At 36.8% G+C, this 19,640-nt stretch overlaps 1 protein-coding gene across 1 annotated transcript in view; it reads left to right on the top strand.

Moving 5' to 3' along the window:
- Nucleotides 1-19,640, top strand: part of CASD1 (CAS1 domain containing 1) — a 53,666-nt gene that overhangs the window by 7,897 nt on the left and 26,129 nt on the right. Inside the window, exons 2-7 of the mRNA XM_018047419.1 lie at nt 100-196; nt 731-851; nt 12,518-12,562; nt 13,757-13,819; nt 18,556-18,600; nt 19,049-19,172. Of these exons, the coding sequence (XP_017902908.1) occupies nt 100-196; nt 731-851; nt 12,518-12,562; nt 13,757-13,819; nt 18,556-18,600; nt 19,049-19,172 (495 nt within the window). The remainder of the gene's footprint in view (nt 1-99; nt 197-730; nt 852-12,517; nt 12,563-13,756; nt 13,820-18,555; nt 18,601-19,048; nt 19,173-19,640) is intronic.

Here is a 19,640-nt window from a genome sequence, read left to right as displayed (position 1 = left end):
ACTCTGTACTCTCTCAACTCCAAGGGTAAAATGGAATAGACAGCCAGTGTATAAAAATATAACTATTGTTAGCAACATTATTGTGTTTAATTATTACAGGCAGTGATTCATGTGAATACCTTCTCTCAAGCGGCAGATTTCTTGGAGAGAAGGTTTGGCAGCCTCACAGCTGTATGATGCATAAGTACAAAATCAGGTAAAGTTTCTTCATTTATTATGTTTTTTCTTCTTGGCTAAGATGGGTCTTAGTATCTGGTAGAGAAGTGTTAACAGAGCAAAGAAAGTGGCAGATGGTGCTTCTCCATGTGATGGTAGAGAAGTGCTGACAGGGCAGGAGTGGGGGTGAGTCCAAAAGAGTATTCTTGCTCTAAAGCATTAGGGAAAGCTTTGGACCAATCTGCTTTATCTCAGGTGAGAGAAAACCAGGGGCCAAGGGCAATAGCCTGTGAATGAAAGACTTTTGCTTTGGGACTTGGATAGCTACCTCTTGCAGTTTTTCTGAGAGAGTGAGTATTAAGCACTTACTGTGGTTCAAGTACATATGAAACACTTAATCGAATTAATCAATCATGCACGAACTGGTAGGTTAAACAAACCTGGCCACCTGTTTCTAAAATGACAACATAACTGTATATAATAATCCTGTGCTACTTTCTTCACAAATTATGTGCTTTGAAGATGCCTGGGCTGATTTTCTGTATTATAATTGATGTTTCCTTGTTGATTCCAGTGAAGCAAAGAACTGCCTCGTAGATAAACATATTGCATTTATTGGAGATTCCAGGATTCGTCAGTTATTTTATTCTTTTGTGAAAATAATTAATCCTCAATTCAAAGAAGAAGGAAATAAGGTAAAATCTGTCTATTTGTTTCATTAGGGTATTGTTTTAGCAGTTAGGCAACTGAATAGTTACAGGAGAAGTGTGCCCTTTCACGTGAACAAAAGAATATAAAATTTTTAGTTTGGTTTTGGGAAAGGGAACGGGGAACAATTTGCCATCACGGAGCCATAAGAAAAAGAAGTGGTGGGTAAAGTATTGGCAAACCTTTTATTGACTTAAACTTTTTGTTTTCAGAAATATTAAAATTCTTTCCATGGAAAAACTTTAAAAAAATTTTTTAGAAAGAATAAAGAAGAAATATCCCTTATCCTCCTTTTAATATTTTGCTATATTTCTTTTCAGTCTCTTTTTTAAAAGACAAAATTGTAATAGATTAGCATGTACAATTTGATATCTTCTTGGCTACCACTTATCATAATTTACCATATTATTATAAATCAGTGTTAAGTATCTTCATAATGGCAATATACTAGTGAGTGGATATAATGTGACCCTATATAATCTTCCCTTTTCTTAACTTTTTGTAGTTTTCTAATTTTTAATATTTTGTGATTTTAAAAAGGACATTTTTATTACATTTTTGTGTGAAAACTTTGCTTTTTAAATTATTTCTGTAGGATAGAATCTTTACAGTGCAAATATTAGGTTAAAGAATATAGTACTTTAAAAATTATTGATTATATTATTAAATTCTTTCAATCTACACTGTAATTAGCAATGTACATTGGAACCTAATTTTCTGTAACCTTTCTGGCACTGGACATTCATGCTATATAATTAAAATGACAGTGTAACAAATTTCTGCTCTTTTTAATTTCTCATTTTAGAAATGTTATCTTTAAAAAAACTAACAAGGATGAACATCTTTCTAAATGTTAATTTGTTAATTAGTTAATTTTTGTGAACTCTTTCATTGTATCTTTCTGTTTAATACATTTTTAAGTGATCTGAAGTTCTCATTTCTGTCTTTAATTGCATATGGTTGGGAGTGGAGAATAATAAGAAAAAGTAAAGTACAAGAAAGTTCAGAATTGTAGGGCAGTAGCTCATTAATTTATGATAAAAATCTGCCTGTACACATCACCTTGTCCAGTGGTAGGAAACTGAAAAATCGGGGACTTCACAGCTAACTAAGTAGTCTCATCATGATGATGGTTCAGTTCAGTTCAGTTCAGTTCAGTTCAGTTCAGTCGCGTCGCTCAGTCGTGTCCGGCTCTTTGTGACCCCATGAATCGCAGCATGCCAGGCCTCCCTGTCCATCACCAACTCCCAGAGTTCACTCAGACTCACGTTCATCAAGTCAGTGATGCCATCCAACCATCTCATCCTCTGTCATCCCCTTCTCCTCCTGCCCCCAATCCCTCCCAGCATCAGAGTCTTTTCCAATGAGTCAACTGTTCGCATGAGGTAGCCAAGGTACTGGAGTTTCAGCTTTAGTGTCATTCCTTCCAAAGAAATCCCAGGGTTGATCTCCTTCAGAATGGACTGGTTGGATCTCCTTGCAGCCCAAGGGACTCTCAAGAGTCTTCTCCAACACCACAGTTCAAAAGCATCAATTCTTCAGCGCTCAGCCTTCTTCGCAGTCCAACTCTCACATCCATACATGACCACAGGAAAAACCACAGCCTTGACTAGACGGACCTTAGTCGGCAAAGTAATGTCTCTGCTTTTGAATATGCTATCTAGGTTGGTCATAACTTTTCTTCCCAGGAGTAAGCGTCTTTTAATTTCATGGCTGCAGTCACCATCTGCAGTGATTTTGGAGCCCAAACAAATAAAGTCTGACACTGTTTCCACTGTTTCCCCATCTGTTTTCCATGAATTGATGGGACCGGATGCCATGATCTTCATTTTCTGAATGCTGAGCTTTAAGCCAACTTTTTCGCTCTCCTCTTTCACTTTCATCAAGAGGCTTTTTAGTTTCTCTTCACTTTCTGACATAAGGGTGGTGTCATCTGCATATCTGAGGTTATTGCTATTTCTCCTGGCAATCTTGATTCCAGTTTGTGTTTCTTCCAGCCCAGCGTTTCTGATGATGTACTCTGCATATAAGTTAAATAAGCAGGGTGACAATATACAGCCTTGACACACTCCTTTTCCTATTTGGAACCAGTCTGTTGTTCCATGTCCAGTTCTAACTGTTGCTTCCTGACCTGCATACAGATTTCTCAAGAGGCAGGTTAGGTGGTCTGGTATTCCCATCTCTTTAAGAATTTTCCACAGTTTATTGTAATCCACACAGTCAAAGGCTTTAGGAACTCTTGTAAGAAGAATCCAGTAGCGATTTTCAACTAGGAAAAGCTAGTATAGATTTTAAAGCTGAATAATAGAAGATAACAAAGTAAACTTTTCATTTTATTTGATATCTATGAATGTATTTTGCATTCATATTTATACATACAAAACTATACAGAAGATTGGAAACTATTTAATGACGAGATTCTTACAGCTTAAAGTAAAAAAACCTCAGTAAACATTTTAAAAATAGATATCTGAATTTTAAAAAATAATTTTACTATTTCTAGGCTTAGAATAGAGAATTTGAAAATTGGAATAATGCATTTGGCAACAGTTAGTTGAAAAAAATCTATAATGGTTTAGTCCATGGCCAGAAGTAGCTACAATATGGTATGTTGTTCCTGAGCACTAGGTTTCCAATTTTTATTTTCTAGGGGTTCCTAGTTATCCCACAATTATCAAATAAGATGCATTTTATTTTATATACATTTTGCAAAGAAAGTTTTTTATAGTTTTAAAGAGACAGTTATTTAGTTCAAACTACTGGTGGAGCATTCGCTAAATTGTATTCTACTTATTCTCTTCTCTCTGAACACCTTGAGGACAGAGATTGTGTGTTATCATTATTTTTAAATATGTGTCTCACATATTTCACAACATAGCCTGGCATGTTGTGAAATCTGATTAATTTTTTTTTAGCCTTGGTAATGGGGTTCTTTAAGTATTGAAGATAATTTTTTTAAATTTCTTTTCTGTACTGAGGAAAATTTTTTAGAAAGAAGCTTTAGAGCAGGATTTTTTTTTTTTTTTTTTCAAATTATATTTTGTGGAAGACTAGTTCTGTAAGAAGCTCTGGTCAATAAGTTTGGGCAGAGGTGGATATCATATCTTCCTCTTAGGTAGTTTTAGTTTAGGCTAGGATATTAAAAACTTGAGAAGTCTTGCAATGAAGAAAGCTGTTTGTGTTACTTCCAGCCAGAGGGCAAGCTCGATACTCTGGGGGCCCCTTCCACCTCAAACCAACTAGATCCTAGATTAAAAAATACTTGTTGATGTACTTCTAGACTTTGAAGTAGGGGGCACATCCCCCAGAAAAAAGGAACAACCTTGAGGCAAATCCAGTCATGGGAACGATAACAGTCAGTGTGCAATAGAGATTTGGGTTGCCCTGAAGATAGATGCCTGTAGCTACAATGCCCTGTACGTAGCAAACAAAGCTCTGAGCCAGCATATTTCTCAACAGTAGTATTGATAGCCAGAGGACAGTAGACTGATAGCTTTAAAGTTCCGATAGAAAGAAACCTTTAACCTAGAATTGTATCCCTAACATACGAATTCCTCTATTCTTGAATTATAGGACATTTTAAAATAAACAACAACTATGAGGGCTTACTGCAGTATAAACTTATACTAAAGAGTTTTCCAAAGAATAAACTTCAAGGAGGGAAATGATTCAGAAAAAAAATGATCTGAATTAATGGTTAAAGAAAATAATAAACGTGTATGAATCTAAACAAACTATGTCAAATAATATCTTTTTACACTTTACAAAAACACAGTACTAAAGAACTGACATAGCATAAACGTCAGAGAGAGATGAACACAATTAAAGTGTTCTGATGTCCTCTTTACACTTTAAGGTATCATCTTAACTTAGAACTTAAGATGCCCTTAATTCCAAGGGCAAGGACTGGAAGGATAGAATTAGGGTGGGTAATTCTAAACCAGAAGAAGAAAAAATAAATGAAACCAAATTCATCTAATATCAAATATAATACATAAACATACATACATAAGTACACACGTATATGTGTACTCTGATACACATATGTGAATACATATATATATAAACATATTACATGTTAAAAAATCAGTGTTTAATTTTATGTTTATATAAAATATACATATGTGTGAGGGAGCTAGAAATCAAAAATTAAGATGGAAACATTTATTATCAAAATAATATAAGTAGTCTAAACTTGTCAGCTAAACACAGATTTTTCAGACTGATTTCAGACTGGCTGTCTACCATAGTGGGAGAATTACTCACTACTCATGTAATTAATGATAGTGCAAGTAAATGAGTAAATATAGGCTGTTAGTATGCTGATTTTATAAACTTATAACTCAGTACTTAAAGAATACGCTAAGATATTGGAGAGTATCTTTCAAAGCACACATGAAATCCTTATTTTGATCACATTTTGGTCCATTAACCAAGTCCTAACAGTATCAGGGAATTGGTACCATCTCTCTCTTTTAAGTAAGCTCCTTTATATTCTTATTCTGATAAAAATTCTAAAAGCCTACAATAAATGTTCCAGTGGTAAGTTGGTAGACATATTTCCATTAAACTCAGGATGTTCATTATTGCTGCTTCTATTCAGTATTGTATTATAGATCCTTAGGGAGACCCAGGCTCAATCCCTGGGTTGGGAAGATCCCCTGGAAGAGGAACTGGCAACCCACTCCAGAATTCTTGCCTGAAGAATCCCATAGATAGAGGAGCCTGGTGGGCTACAGTCCATGGGATAGCAAAGAGCCAGATATGACTGAGCGACTAACTCTTTCTCTCTCAGCCAAAGAAAGGTGGTACTTTGAAGATGTAAGGATTGGAAAGAAATAACTTGATATTTTATAATACAGTTATCTACATAGAAAATCCCAAAGAACCTATAGAAAATTTACTAGATATAATAAAAATTTTAACAATATAGCTAATTATAAGATAAATATATGAAAATTGATTGACTCAATAAAGCTATTAAAAATTAATTGCATATCTACTTGTCAGGAATAGAGAGTTCAAAAATGTTATTTAAAATATACTCTGTGCAATAATAATAATTTTTAAAAAACAGTACATAGGAATAAGCCTAGTAAATAAGCCTACATCTGTATGTATGCAGAAAGCTTACAAAATTTTATTAAAAGACAATTTAGTTTTCTGAGGACCCTCCATACTGTTCAGCATAGTGGCTGTACCAACTTGCATTCCCACAAACAGTGTAGGAGGGCTCTCTTTTCTCCACATCCTCTACAGCATTTGTTATTTGTAGACTTCTTAATGATGGCCGTCTGACTGGTGTAGACTGGGACCTCGTTGTAGTTTTGATTTGCACTTCTCTAATAATTAATGACGCTGAGCATCTTTTCATGTGCCTGCTGGCCATCTGTTTGTCTTCTTTGGAGAGATGTCTATTAAGGTCTTCTGCCCATTTTTTAATTGGATTATTGGTGTTTTGTTGTTGTTATTATGTATGTATTTTGGAGATTAAGCCCTTGTCTGTAGCATCATTTTCTCCCATTCTGTAGCATTGTCTTTTCATGCTGCTTATGGTTTCCTTTACTGTGCAAAAGCTTGTAAGTTTGATTGTGCTGTGCTGTGCTTAGTTGCTCAGTCCTGTCCAATTCTTTGCAACCCCATGGACTATATCTCATCAGGTTTCTCTGTCCATTGGGATTCTCCAGGCAAGAATACTGAAATGGGTGGCCATGACCTCCTCCAGGGGCTCTTTCCAACCCAGGAATCAAACCCAGGGCTCCTGCATTGCAGATGGATTCTTTCCCAGCTGAGTCACCAGCAAAGCCCAAGAATACTGGAGTGGGTAACCTAACCTTTCTCCAGAGGAAGTTCCTGACCCGGGAATTAAAGCAGGGTCTCCTGCATTGCAGGTGGATTCTTTACCAGCTGAGCCACCTGGGAAGCCCCAAGTTTGATTAGGTCCCATTTATTTATTTTTGTTTTTGTTTCTATTCCCTTGGGAGACTGAGCTAAGGAAATATTGATAAGATTTGTGTCAGAGAATGTTTTGCCTATGTTCTTTTCTAGGAGTTTTATGGTATCATGGAGTTGTATGGTATCATTATGTTTAAGTCTTTAAGCCATTTTGAGTTTATTTTTGTGCAAGGTGTGAGGGCATGTTCTATCAGACAAAAATATAATTCAAAGAGATACATCATCTGTCATAGCAGCACTGTTCACAATCACCAAAACATGGAAGCAACCTAAATGCCCATCGACAGACGAACGCCGTGCGTAAAGATGTGGCACAGAGGTACAGTGGCATAGCACTTAGCTAGGGGAAGGAGCAAGTAATGCCATCTGCAGCAGCATGGGTGCAGCTAGAGTTTGCTATATTACGTGAAGCAAGTCAGAAAGAAAAGTACAAATGCTGACAGTAGGGGCTGTGATGACAAAAATTTCATGGTCTAAAGGTATTGAGATCATACAGAGACTGTTCTCTTATCACTGTGAAATTATGTTAGAAGTCAATATCAAAAAAGATATTTGAAGATAAACCACATATTTTCAAGTGCATTGTGACATTTACCAAGAGAGATCTTTGGCTTAGCCATTGAAAGCCTCAATAAAGTCAGAAAACAAAAAACACAGAGGGTGATTGCAGAGAAGAAAGGATTTAAATGAGAGATTAATATCAAAATAAGAAATTAATACCAAAGGTACTTTTAAAAAGCCCATGTATTTGGAAATTAAGTGACCCCTTTTAAATGATGGGTGTACCTAAGAAGCTGTAACAAGGAAAATTAGAAAATATTTGTAACAGAATAAAAATGAAAAAAGACTGTACCAGAATTTGTTGCATGCAGCTGAAGCTGCTGTTTTGGATTTTGTTTTTTAGGGTCATTTTCTTCTTCCTTCTTTTGTTCTCTTTTGATTTGATGACTGTGTTTAGTGCTGTGCTTGGATTTTTTTCTCTTTTGTATGTAAATCTTTTACAGTTTTTTGGCTCCTGGTTACCATGAGGTTTTGATATAGCAATCTCTATACACATGCACACACACACACATATATATATATATACGATTGTTTAAGTTGCTGATCTCTTAATTTCAGATGCATTTCAAATATCCTGAACTTACCTCTCACAGTTACTGGTTTATATAGTATATTTGTATGAGGGTAGTTTCCTTTACTATATGTTTGATTTATCCAGTGACCTTTCCCATTTTGTAATTTTAGTGTTTCTAATTGATGCCTTCTCTTTTTCAGTTAGAGCAGGTTGTTTAGCATTTGATTTGGTGGTGCTGAATTCTTTTAGTTTTTGCTTATCTCTAAAGTTTTGATTTCTCAAACCAATCTGAACAAGGCCTTTGCTGGGTAGGGTATTTTTTCATTGTAGTTTCATCCCTTTCATCACTTTAAATATATCATGCCACTCAATTCTGGCTAGTACAGTTTCTCCTGAAAAATCAGCTGATAGTCTTATGGGGATTCCCTTGTTGGTTATTTGTTGCTTTTCCTTCATTGCTTTTAATGTTTTCGCTTTGGTCTTTAATTTTTATTGGTTTTATTACTGTGTTTCTGGGCCTGTACCTCCTTGGGTTAATCCTACGTGGGACTTTGTGCTCCCTGGACTTTGTTGACTGTTTCTTTTCCCGTGTTAGGGACGTTTTCAGCTATTGTCTCTTCAGATATTTTTTAGGCCCTTTCTCTCCTCCTTCTGGGACCCCTATTATGTTATTGGTGTATTTGACAGAGCCCCAGAAGTCTCTTAAATTGTCCTTTTTTCTTTTCGTTCTGTTTTCTTTATTCTCTTCCATAGCAGTAGTTTCCAGCACTGTCTTCAAGCTTACTTATCCGTTCATCTGCCTCATTTATTTTGCTGCTGAGTCTTTCTCGTGTATTTTCAGTTCAGTTGTATTCTTCATCTCTTTGGTCGTTCTTGGCATTTTCTGACTCTTCTGTAAACTTCTTGCACCTTCCTGCTCTGTGCATCCGTTACTCTTAACTCTTTCCTCGGGCAGATTGCTTGTCTTCATGCCATTAGTTGTCATTTTGGGTGTCTTTCTTTCTCCTTCCTCTGGAACATATTCCTCTGCCACCACATTTTGTCTAAATTTCCATTTGTATTTTTATGCATGTGGAAGTTTTGGAGAAGTTTCCTCCAATAGGGGATGCCCTCTGTGTCCAAGCAGTGCATTTCCCTCTCATTACCCAAGGTCCAGTGACCAGCTGGTGCCAAGGTCGGTTCTGGCCTGAGTTTGCAGACTCAGTTCCATGGAGTGCTGTATGGCAGTTTTCTTGCTTCTGGTGTCTGCCCTCTGGTGGGTGAATCTGGTCTAGAGTCTTGTACAGGCTTTCTGGTGAGAGGCCAGTGTCTGCCCCCTGGTGGGTGAACCTGTTCTAGAGGCTTGTGAAGGCTTCCTGATAGGAGAGGCTGTTGCTTGCCCACTGGTGAATGGAGCTGGTTCTTGGTTCTCTGGTGGGCAGGGCTGTGTCAAGGGCCATGTCTACAGGTGACCATGGGCTCAGAAAGTCTTTAGGCAGCCTGTCTACTAATGAGTGGCCAATACTTTGGCCATCTGATGTGAAGAACTGACTCATTGGAAAAGAGCCTGATACTGGGAAAGATACTCGATGGACATGAGTTTGAATAAGCTCTGGGAGTTGGTGATGGACAGGGAAGCCTGGCATGTTGCAGTCCATGGGGTTGCAAAGAGTCGGACACAACTGAGCAACTGAACTGAATTGGGACTACTAATGAGTAGGGCTGTGTTCCTGCCCTGTGGATTGTTTGGCCTGAGGCGCTCCAACTTCAGGCTGTTGGGCAGGGTGTGGTCTTGCTGCTTTACCCACGGTAAGATGTGTGCCTCTAACGAGAGTTCAAGTAGAGAAACACTCCCCAATATTACCACTGCCAGCTTTCAGGACACTAGAGAGAGCCACAGCTGCCCCATGCCTTCACAATACACTCTCCAAGACCAGCAGGTAGGTCCAGCCCAGTCCCCTCTGAAGTCCGTGCTTTTGCTCTGGGTCCCTGTTCTTATAGGACCTTGTGTGCACCCTCCACGTGTGGAGTCTGACCCCCAGTCCTGTGGATCTCCTATAATCAGCCCCTTTTCTGGGAAAGCCAAATGCTTTGGAGGCTCCTCCTCTCAATACCAGACCCCTGCGCTGGGGAGCTTGGCATGGGGCTCAGAACACTCCTGTGCGAGAACTTCTGTGATAAAATTATTCTCCAGTTTGTGGGTCAGGATATGGAATTTGATTATATCACAAGTGTGACTCTCCTACCATTTTGTTGGCCTTCTTTTTGTCTTTGGATATAGAATATCTTTTTTGAAAGGTTCCAATCTTTTTATCCATGGTTGTTTAGCAATTAGTTGTGATTTTGGTGTTCTTGTGAGAGGAGGTAGGCTCAAGTTTGGTTTTCTCCACCATCTTGTCTTCAGTCATATACATAATACCTGGCTTTTATTGAATTCTAGGTTAAAATATAAGAACTGTATCAAAGACTTTATTAGGGAAAGTTGAACATGAACTGTATTATTAGATTTGATAATATTTTATTAATGTCAACTTCTTTGGGACTATAGTATTACAGTTATGCAAGAGAATGTCCATATTCTTCAAAGATATGTGTTTAAATATTTAAGGGTGAAATGTTACTATGTCTGCAGTTTACTTTTGCATCCAGAAAAACTATGTATATGTGGTGCGTAGAGACACATGAAATTAGTGTAGAAAATACTGACAATTGGTAAAGGATGTCAATTTTGCTGTAAGTCTGAAATTCTTCAAAATTAAAATGGAGTGAAAGCCAACAACATTGAACAGTGTATCATTTAAAGATGCATATATGTGTGACAAAGCTGTATAATAAAATAGAAAGAAAAATAAAATTTAAGAAGATTGTTCTTTTTGGGTGAAGAAAGGAATTTAGAGAAGGAATTTAGGAGCCAACATAGCTCATTTCGTGTGTTGGTAACACTGATTTGTGCCATGGATTCATGAGTGCTTATTTATTTTTACTATGACTTGTGACTTACATATATGTGATATGTTATTTTACATATAGCAGGTGTTATATTATAATGAAGAGATTGAATTGACTGAATTAACTGTGCCATGCCAAAAGGAGAAATATTTCATGACACACTCAGAGGGAGACTTTTTTAAAGGGATAGGAAGAGGAGAACACCTGTGTGACTTTCTCTGACCCGACGTCCCAGACTTATTTGACCAAGGAAACTCTTTTCATATAACATACCTTGAAGTACTGGAAAAGGAAATGGCAACCCACTGCAGTATTCTTGCCTGGAAAAATCCCATGGACAGAGGAGCCTGGTGGGCTGCTGTCCATGACTTAGCCACTAAATCACCACAAGTACTATTGAATTAATGGTCTCAAGAGTCCTTTTGGGAAAAAAGAATACAAATGAACTTATTTAAAAAACAGAAGTAGAGTCGCAAAAGTAGAAAACAAACTTACGGTCACCAGGGAATAAGAGGGAGAAGGGATAAATTGGAATATTGGGATTAGCATATACGTACTACTATATATACAACATATTAACTAAAAAAAGAGTGGATAAATGTATATGTATAGCTGATTCACTTTGCTATACACCTGAAACTAACAACACTGTAAGTCAAATCGATTTTTGTTTTTTTAAGCCCTTTTAGGAAAAGATGCTTAAACAGGACTAACAAGAATTTTAAAATTTAGCCTGTTGATAGAAACAAACTATTTCTTAATATAAATACTGTCTGTCTAGTTAATGAAAATGTTTCAACTTTGATTTTAGGAAGACAGTTAGCTTCTTATTAACTACCCCTGTTCCATCCTGAATAATTATGAAATGATTTTTTTTTTTTATGAAACAGTTATAAGAAGTTATAGTCTTTGGATTTTAATTTTTGTCTACAACTAGACTATGTACCATCTTCACAGTGAAATCTTTAATAACCTAGAGTCCTATGTGTCCATTCATGTTTAGGCAGGGCCTTCATTAGTATAGTGGTGAGGATGGACTAGCTGTTGCTACAGCAATAAATCCATGTCACAGTCTCAATACTTAGCACTTCTTGTCCTACCACCTGGGACAAAGGGCTTTGTTCCCTACAGTCATTCAGGGGTCTTTACTGTTGCAATTTTTACTGTTTTCTAGTTGTTCCGTTTGGGACATTCAACCTCCTCTGTCTCTGTATCAGGTTAAACCAGATGAGCAGAATTGCCCTGGGAACTTCAGCCTCTAAGTGACCCACATTACATCTAGTCATAGTACATTGGCCAGAACTAGTCATGTGTCCTGTCTAACTGGAAGGGATTTGGGAAATACAGGGCAGCAACTGGTCTCTGCCATAGATGATAATACTAGGACTAAATTGGAATCTTGGGAAGCTTGACAAAAAGATAATTTATGTAGGCATGTTCGCCTACCTGCTTATTCATAGTGGGAGTTTTATTTTTACCTCTAAGATGTTGAAGATCACGGATAAAAAGTCTTTTTAAAAATAGTATCACTTATTTTGGGGTAGTCTATACAGATCTTTTCCCCTTGGGGTTGAAGGTAGATAATTGGGATATGGTGTATAAATTAACCAACAAAAGCAGCTGGAGGAGGAATTATTTACATAAAATTAATCTGTACATTAATATTTTTCTGTCATCTCTCCCTCATTATGGTAGCATGAAAACATTCCTTTTGAAGACAAGATTGCATCAGTTAAAGTGGTAAGTTCATATAATAGTAAGCTCAGTGTTATGATGTTGAAACTATTCGCTGGTTAATTTACATGTACATGTAGTGTATTGAGAGATGACCAGTAGAGTAAGATCGTGTAATGCACGCACTGTTCTGTGTAATAGAAAATTTGGTCTCTTAGATTTCTATCCAGGAGAAAGTATGTTAATTTGAAATCAGTGTGTATTCGGGATTACTCTTCATAAGAAAACATTATATGAATTTTCTGAATTCCCAGTGCCTTCTAGGTCCTGAGAATACAGATGGGGATCAAGACAGCAGTGTCCTAGATCTATCCAGTGGAGCTTGCAAGTCATTATAGTTTTCTGTGAGCATTTAAACATGGGATTAAGTGTTAAAGTGTTAGTCGCTCAGTTGTGTCTGACTCTTTGCGACCCAATGGACTGTGTAGCTCACCAGGCTCCTCTGTCCATGGAATTCTCTAGGAAAAAATCCTGGGTTTCCATTCCCTTCTCCAGGGGATTTTCCCAACCAAGGGATCGAATCCAGGTCTCCTGCACTGCAGACAGATTCTTTACTGTCTGAGCCACCAGGGAAGCTAAGGATGGCAAAAAGGAAAAAGTAGGACGTTATAAATGTGTAGAACAGGGAATTAAAAGTAGTTTTCCTCCTTGAGGAAGTGATGCTTTACCAGAGGCCTCAAGGGTAAGTAGGAGGTAGGTAGACTGACGGGGAGAGCTTGTGAGCATTATAGGTGGAAGGAATAGGAACAAAGCCGTGGGGAAAAAGGAGCATGTAGAGCATTCCAAGAGCCGAAGGAAAACCAAAAGTATGGTTAGAACAAGCGGGAAAGCGGCAGAGAAAAGGCAGACTATCTAGGCAGAGGCCGAGACTGCAAGTTCTCAGAATTTTAAGGACTTTGAGACTTATCCTCAGGGCCATTGATTGAAAATTCTTAAATACTTAAGCGGGGATGTGGCAAGATCAGATTTTAAATTTTAAAACATTACTCTGTTGAAAAGGTGTGGAAATATTCTAGAGAATAGCAGAAGTGGACATACAGAGAACTATTGTGAGGCTTGCCCGATTGGGATGAGAGAGGACGATGATGTAGATAAGGTAGTGTTTTCCCTTTACCTACTCTGTAAGAGATGTGTTAAAGCTTGTTTTGAATGGTGGACATAGTATTTTCTTTGACTTCTTTTCTTACATTTCTCTCTTAGGATTTTCTGTGGCATCCAGAGGTTAATGGTTCTATGAAACAGTGTATCAAAGTGTGGACTGAGGTCTGTATTTGAAAATATGGCCTTGCTGGTTTTGAGGAGTCAAATTTTGAAAGCTTATTCTCCTACACTCACCTGTCCTACTCTCCTCTACTTTATACCAACCTTCTTGATTTTGACCATGCTAGATTAATTGTCAGTGTCTCTGGACATTACCATTCTAACCCTGTGGTGATCAGGCTTATACCACACTTTACTGATTTAAAGCTTTCTGTTACTGTTGTGGGTGTTTGCATGCTCAGTCATGGTCAGCTCTTTGCAACCCTGTGGACTGTAGCCTGCTCGGCTCCACTATCCTTGGAATTTTCCAGGGAAGAAATACTAGAGTAAGTTGCCATAGCTCTCAGTTAATTCAAACTCAGATAATCTTTCTATCACAATACACATTTTCTTGAGCATTTTTCCACTTTGTTCTTCAAACTTTTATGTCCTGATACTTGTGAAAAAAAATTTTTTTTTAATATCCTTATTCCCTTTTATTATTATATTTGTGACCTAAAAGTCAAGCCTGGTGTGTTTTGGCTCATAATGTTTGGAGATAAATTAGATAGAAGACAAGAGTGCTGTTAACCTCAGAAAACCCCTAACTTCTCACAAGTCCACTTTAGAATTCCCACAATGTCTCCATACATCTCCTTGTCAGTCCTTTAATTAAACCTGTATCCTTTCCCAGAGGTATTTGCATTGGGGATGGATAAAACAATATTCGACTTTGTTGGCCTTGTTTTGCTTAATTACTTGTGTTGCAATGGTATTTTTTTTTCTTTCTTTTCACAATAAGTATTTTAATACAGCAACTGTAACACCTTAATAGAATTTTGTAGGATCCAGTGAGAACCTAGTCAACATTTTTAACTTTGCTTCTTTGAGAAAATGTTTAAGTTTTCAAAAAACAAACATACAGACAACTTTTAGAATCCAACTTTCTGGAAAATTTGGATCTCACGTAATTTTGTTTTGTTTTAATAATATGTTTTTAAATGTCCAGAAATAAGAATAATGTTATGTGTATTTCAGATGATTTAAACATGTGATTTATATTTATGCTGATCCTGAAAGTATATCCATTAAAGTTGTAGAAATTCACAGGTAAACAACATCAGTGTAATATAATTTAGAACTCAAGCAAGATCACAAAAACCTTTGTTATGACTAAGCTGAAGATATATTGCATATTCAGATCTTCTGTTCTTATAATTTGCTAGAACTTGATTTTGGAGCTTTAGGTTCTATTGTAAAACTCCTTTTGATTCTTGGGGGAGAGGAAATATTCAGCTTATTGGATAAATGGTCATGTACTTACCTGAGATTGATTAGTTGACTGGTTTTAATTATTCAAGGAGTATGTGTATATGCATATATTCATGTGTTTTTTACTGTTTCCATAGTAAGCTGCTGAATCCTGAGAATACATATTTTTATTATGTCTGTACTATAACTAGCTTTGTTCTCAGTATTAGGAATGTGGCTAGAAATTAGCCCCAGTCTCAGACCTCCAGGAGTATGCAATCTAAAAGATAGACTAGACTTGCTTATGAATGATGACATGATAATATGAAGGGTAACAATAGACTTGGCCACACAGAACTATGAAAGCACCATGGACAGAGGCACTTAGGATGAGAGTTGTTTAGAGTATAGGTGAAGATCTAAGAAAGCCTTACAGAGGAGATAAGAACAACATTGGGTTAGAAAGATGTGAACTGAAATAACCTCGCAGATACCTAGAGGCATAAAAGCAAAGTTGAATTTAAATAACTACTGTTATCCAACAGATATTTATAAATCATGTCATATTTTAGGCCTCAGGCTAAACACTGCTGATACTTTGATTAACATAACAGAGTTCCTGTCCTCAAAGAGCTTCTAGATGATTTGGCAGATATGGGTAATTAAGGAAACCAGCAATTTAGATTTTCTTCTGTAGATAAATGGTAAACATTAGGTCTGAGTTACTGAGACCAGTTTGGGGAGTCTTGGTAGGAAGTGAGGTAATATTTGAAGTGACTTGAATGGAAATAATTCAATAGACAGCAAGTATAGATTAAAGAAGACAATGTGGGAATGAAACAGAAAAGATTCTGAGAGAAGGTGATAAAAGAGGTAAAGCAACAAAAGCAGGAGAATAGCTGTAATATAACACACAGGGAAGGAAAGAGTTTTAAAAGTGAACAGTAGTGTCACTTTAGGAAGTGTATAGGCTAGACTGCAACTACAGGACTTGGCAATTCAGAATTCATTAATGGGCCCTGAGGGAGGTTTTAATGGATTACTAACTCAAAATCAAAGCATGATAAGTTGAGGCATCAATGAGAAAGAAATTAGCACAGCGAAAGCTGAGCGCCCTTCCGAGTAATCTGTTGCTCAAGAGTGAATGGGGAGCATTTGAGAGTGAGACAGAATTGAAGGAACATTTTCTGAGGATAAAGATGACTTGACATTTTGTGGATTGAGAGAAGGACGAAGAGAAGAGGATGAAAGGGATAATTCCAGAGTTTGAGAAGATAGCTTACAGACATAGCTCCAGATGTAAAAAGGGAGGAGATACAGACTCAAGAGTAACCGTTTAGCCATTAAGGAGAATAGCGACATATTTGGTCTAACTCTCCATCTATCAGAAGATGATAGACTGTGTGAGTATATGGATAAAGTTGTGAGAATGGAGCAAGGAAGGCAAGAGCACACAGACCAGATGAGTTCTATTTTTCTCTAAGTTTGAGGATTAGGCTTTATGCCAGAAGTGAGGAGGAGGGCAGGTGGGACCTGTGTAAGAAAAATATTTAGTATGATTTGGGATAGCTGCCGTGAAGAGTGAGAAAGGGAGCCACCTACGGATGAAGAAAAAGTTTCAGTAAAATAGCAATATAAAATGGGGCACGCTAGCCTGGAAATAGACTAATTTTGTGATTATGTTTCTCTGCTTTCATAATTCTCTACACTTAGCATGTTTGACCTTCATAATGAGACAGTAACTGTCACTTCTCTTTTTGTATATGGCTTGGATGTTTTCTGATTTCTTTCTTTTAATCATTTCTTGTGCACATGATCGTAATACCAGGTTTTCTGTGTTGTGAAAAGTGCATTGAACTCAGTAGTCAGAGACTTAAGTTCTGGTTCTGTCTCTGCCAGGCCTCAGCAATATCTATAAACCTGAGTCTGTAGCCTTTTTTAAAAAACGGTGTATACATATGTATATGTGTACCTATGTAATCTCCCTGCCTGTCTCACAAGTGGCAAGAATCTATATTAAAATGAGCTAATTTAAGAGAAATACTTAGTAAATTACCAAGCAGTATGCAATTGGTGTGTGTGTGCTCAGTTGTGTCTCTGCGACCATATGGACCATAGCCCGCCAGGCTTCTCTGTCCATGGGATTTCCCTAGCAAGAATGCTGGACTGTGTTGTCATTTCCTCCTTCAGAAGATCTTCCCAACCCAGGGATCTCCTTTAGCAGGTGGATTCTTTACCACTGAACCAACTGGGAAGCCTCTATATAATTGGTAGTATTATAAATAATACAGTTTGCATTAGGTGAGGATTTCTTCCAAATTTCTCCTTGTTTTTTTCCCACATTATGGTCTATCATAGTCAGTTAACTTTGTTAAATACATACCAGACCCAAAAGATCTTGTCTCCTTAGAGCCCTACTTTTATTTAACACTGTATCTGTGTACCCTGTAGGCTTCCAAAGATACTTTTTAATTGGCTGACATAATATACTAGAGCTTTACACGATTTACTCAGAATTCAGAATAATATTAGGCCATATTAGATTTTAGTACTGTTTTTTTTGGTTTGGGTTTTATCTTCAGTTCAGTTCAGTTGCTCAGTCATGTTCGACTCTTTTCCAATCCCATGGACTGCAGCACACCAGGCCTCCCTGTCCATCACCAACTCCTGGAGCCTACTCAGACTCATGTCCATTGAGTTAGTGATGCCATCCAACCATCTCATCTGTTGTCCCCTTCTCTTCCCGCCTTCAACCTTTCCCAGCATCAAGGTCTTTTCCAGTGAGTCAGTTCTTCTCATCAGGTGGCCAAAGTATTGGAGTTGCAGCTTCAGCATAAGTCCTTCCAATAAATATTCAGGACTGAATTCCTTTAGGATGGACTGGTTGGATCTCCTTGCAGTCCAAGGGACTCTCAAGAGTCTTCTCCACACCACAGTTCAAAAGCATCAATTCTTCAGTGCTCAGCTTTCTTTAAAGTCCAACTCTCACATCCATACATGACTACTGGAAAAACCAAAGCTTTGACTAGACAGACCTTAATTGGCAAAGTAATGTCTCTGCTTTTTAATATGCTGTCTCTGTTTGTCATAACTTTTCTTCCAAGGAGTATGTGTCTTTTAATTTCATGGCTGCAGTCACCATCTGCACTGATTATGGAGCCCCCCAAAATAAAATCTCTTGCTGTTTCCATTGTTTCCCCGTTTATTTGCCATGAAGTGATGGGACCAGATACCATGATCTTAAGTGTTCTGAATGTCGAGTTTTATCTTAAAGAACACCAAAGAATTAGCCATGCAAGCTTCATGCCATCCTGTGTAGTCATGCAGCCATGTAAGGTTTTAAGCATAGGATGTCCATCTTGTTGTGACAAGAATCTGAATAGGAACCCTAGAAAATTAAAATGCATTTAAATGGAAGAAGAACGTAAGGGAAAAAAGTTAAGCAATATTACTTGTATTAATCTCCTGAACTAACTATAACACTATTATAAAGATTTTTCCTTCTTCAGGACTCTGTTGCAAAGCCCCATGTGATTGTAGCAGGAGCTGCCACAGTAAGTTATCATCTGTATCCTTACATAAATGATTTTTGTTTCATGTACTTAAGAACATGCTAAGAAAGAATTAACTTATGCTAAATAGAATTCTTGATTATACTTATATTTTAATTCTTATTTCTCTTGTAATTAATTAGACTGATAATTTTAATAAAAAAGGTCTGAATGAACTTAGGAAATTTGATGGTAAATGTCAATATTATTTTTATATCTAAAATTACATTCTTTTTTCTTGAATGTTATACTTTGAAAGTCTAATTTTTTATCAGCTCTTTGTAACTGCCTTCATGCATTTCATGAAATAATTGACCATATTTTATTCTAATATTGAATAAAAATGGGAATTCTCTTAAAATGAGAACCTTTTTTACAATAGAAGAAATGGTATACTTTCATTTTCCTGTGATAAATACTGAATTAATGCTTAATGTTTACTTCCTCTTAGTGGTCTATCAAGATTCACAATGGCAGCAATGAAGCGCTTTCCCAATATAAAATGAATATTACCTCCATAGCACCACTTTTAGAAAAACTGGCAAAGACTAGTGATGTTTATTGGGTCTTACAAGGTAAAAGTAATGAAAAAATGTCATTTGTATCTGTTTTGAGGCTTGGGTTTCTATTATCTATTTCAAGAAGCAAAATTACTACTTTATGAGAATAAATGTTTGCAAAATTAGAGTAAACTTGAGCTATTTGGTTTCCTGTTTTGAACTTAAGGAACAGAGAGACTAATAAATATAATAATCAAAAAATTAATAATAAATAAATTCTCCAAGGAGTCTCAGCAGTTAGAATAGAACATAACAAAGAGAATAAGTCCTAAAGGCAAATTAGATGCTTGCCTTTGATTTTATTTCTTATCAAGTTTTTATTGTGATGGGAAATATAGAAAAATTATCTGATTCATAATATTAGACTCATTGGAAGTAAACATTCTTTGGAATTGACAGAATATATTTAAATTCAAACCATCTAGTTTGTACTTGGCAATGAAATTCTTTAAGAAAAAGTTGACATTAGATCAACTCACTTAA

Source organism: Capra hircus, chromosome 4, assembly GCF_001704415.2.
Source record: "Capra hircus breed San Clemente chromosome 4, ASM170441v1, whole genome shotgun sequence".
NCBI classification, from domain to species: Eukaryota; Metazoa; Chordata; class Mammalia; order Artiodactyla; family Bovidae; genus Capra; species Capra hircus.
The sequence above is the reverse complement of the archived record's forward strand: the minus strand, read 5'-3'. Positions and strand labels throughout refer to the sequence as shown.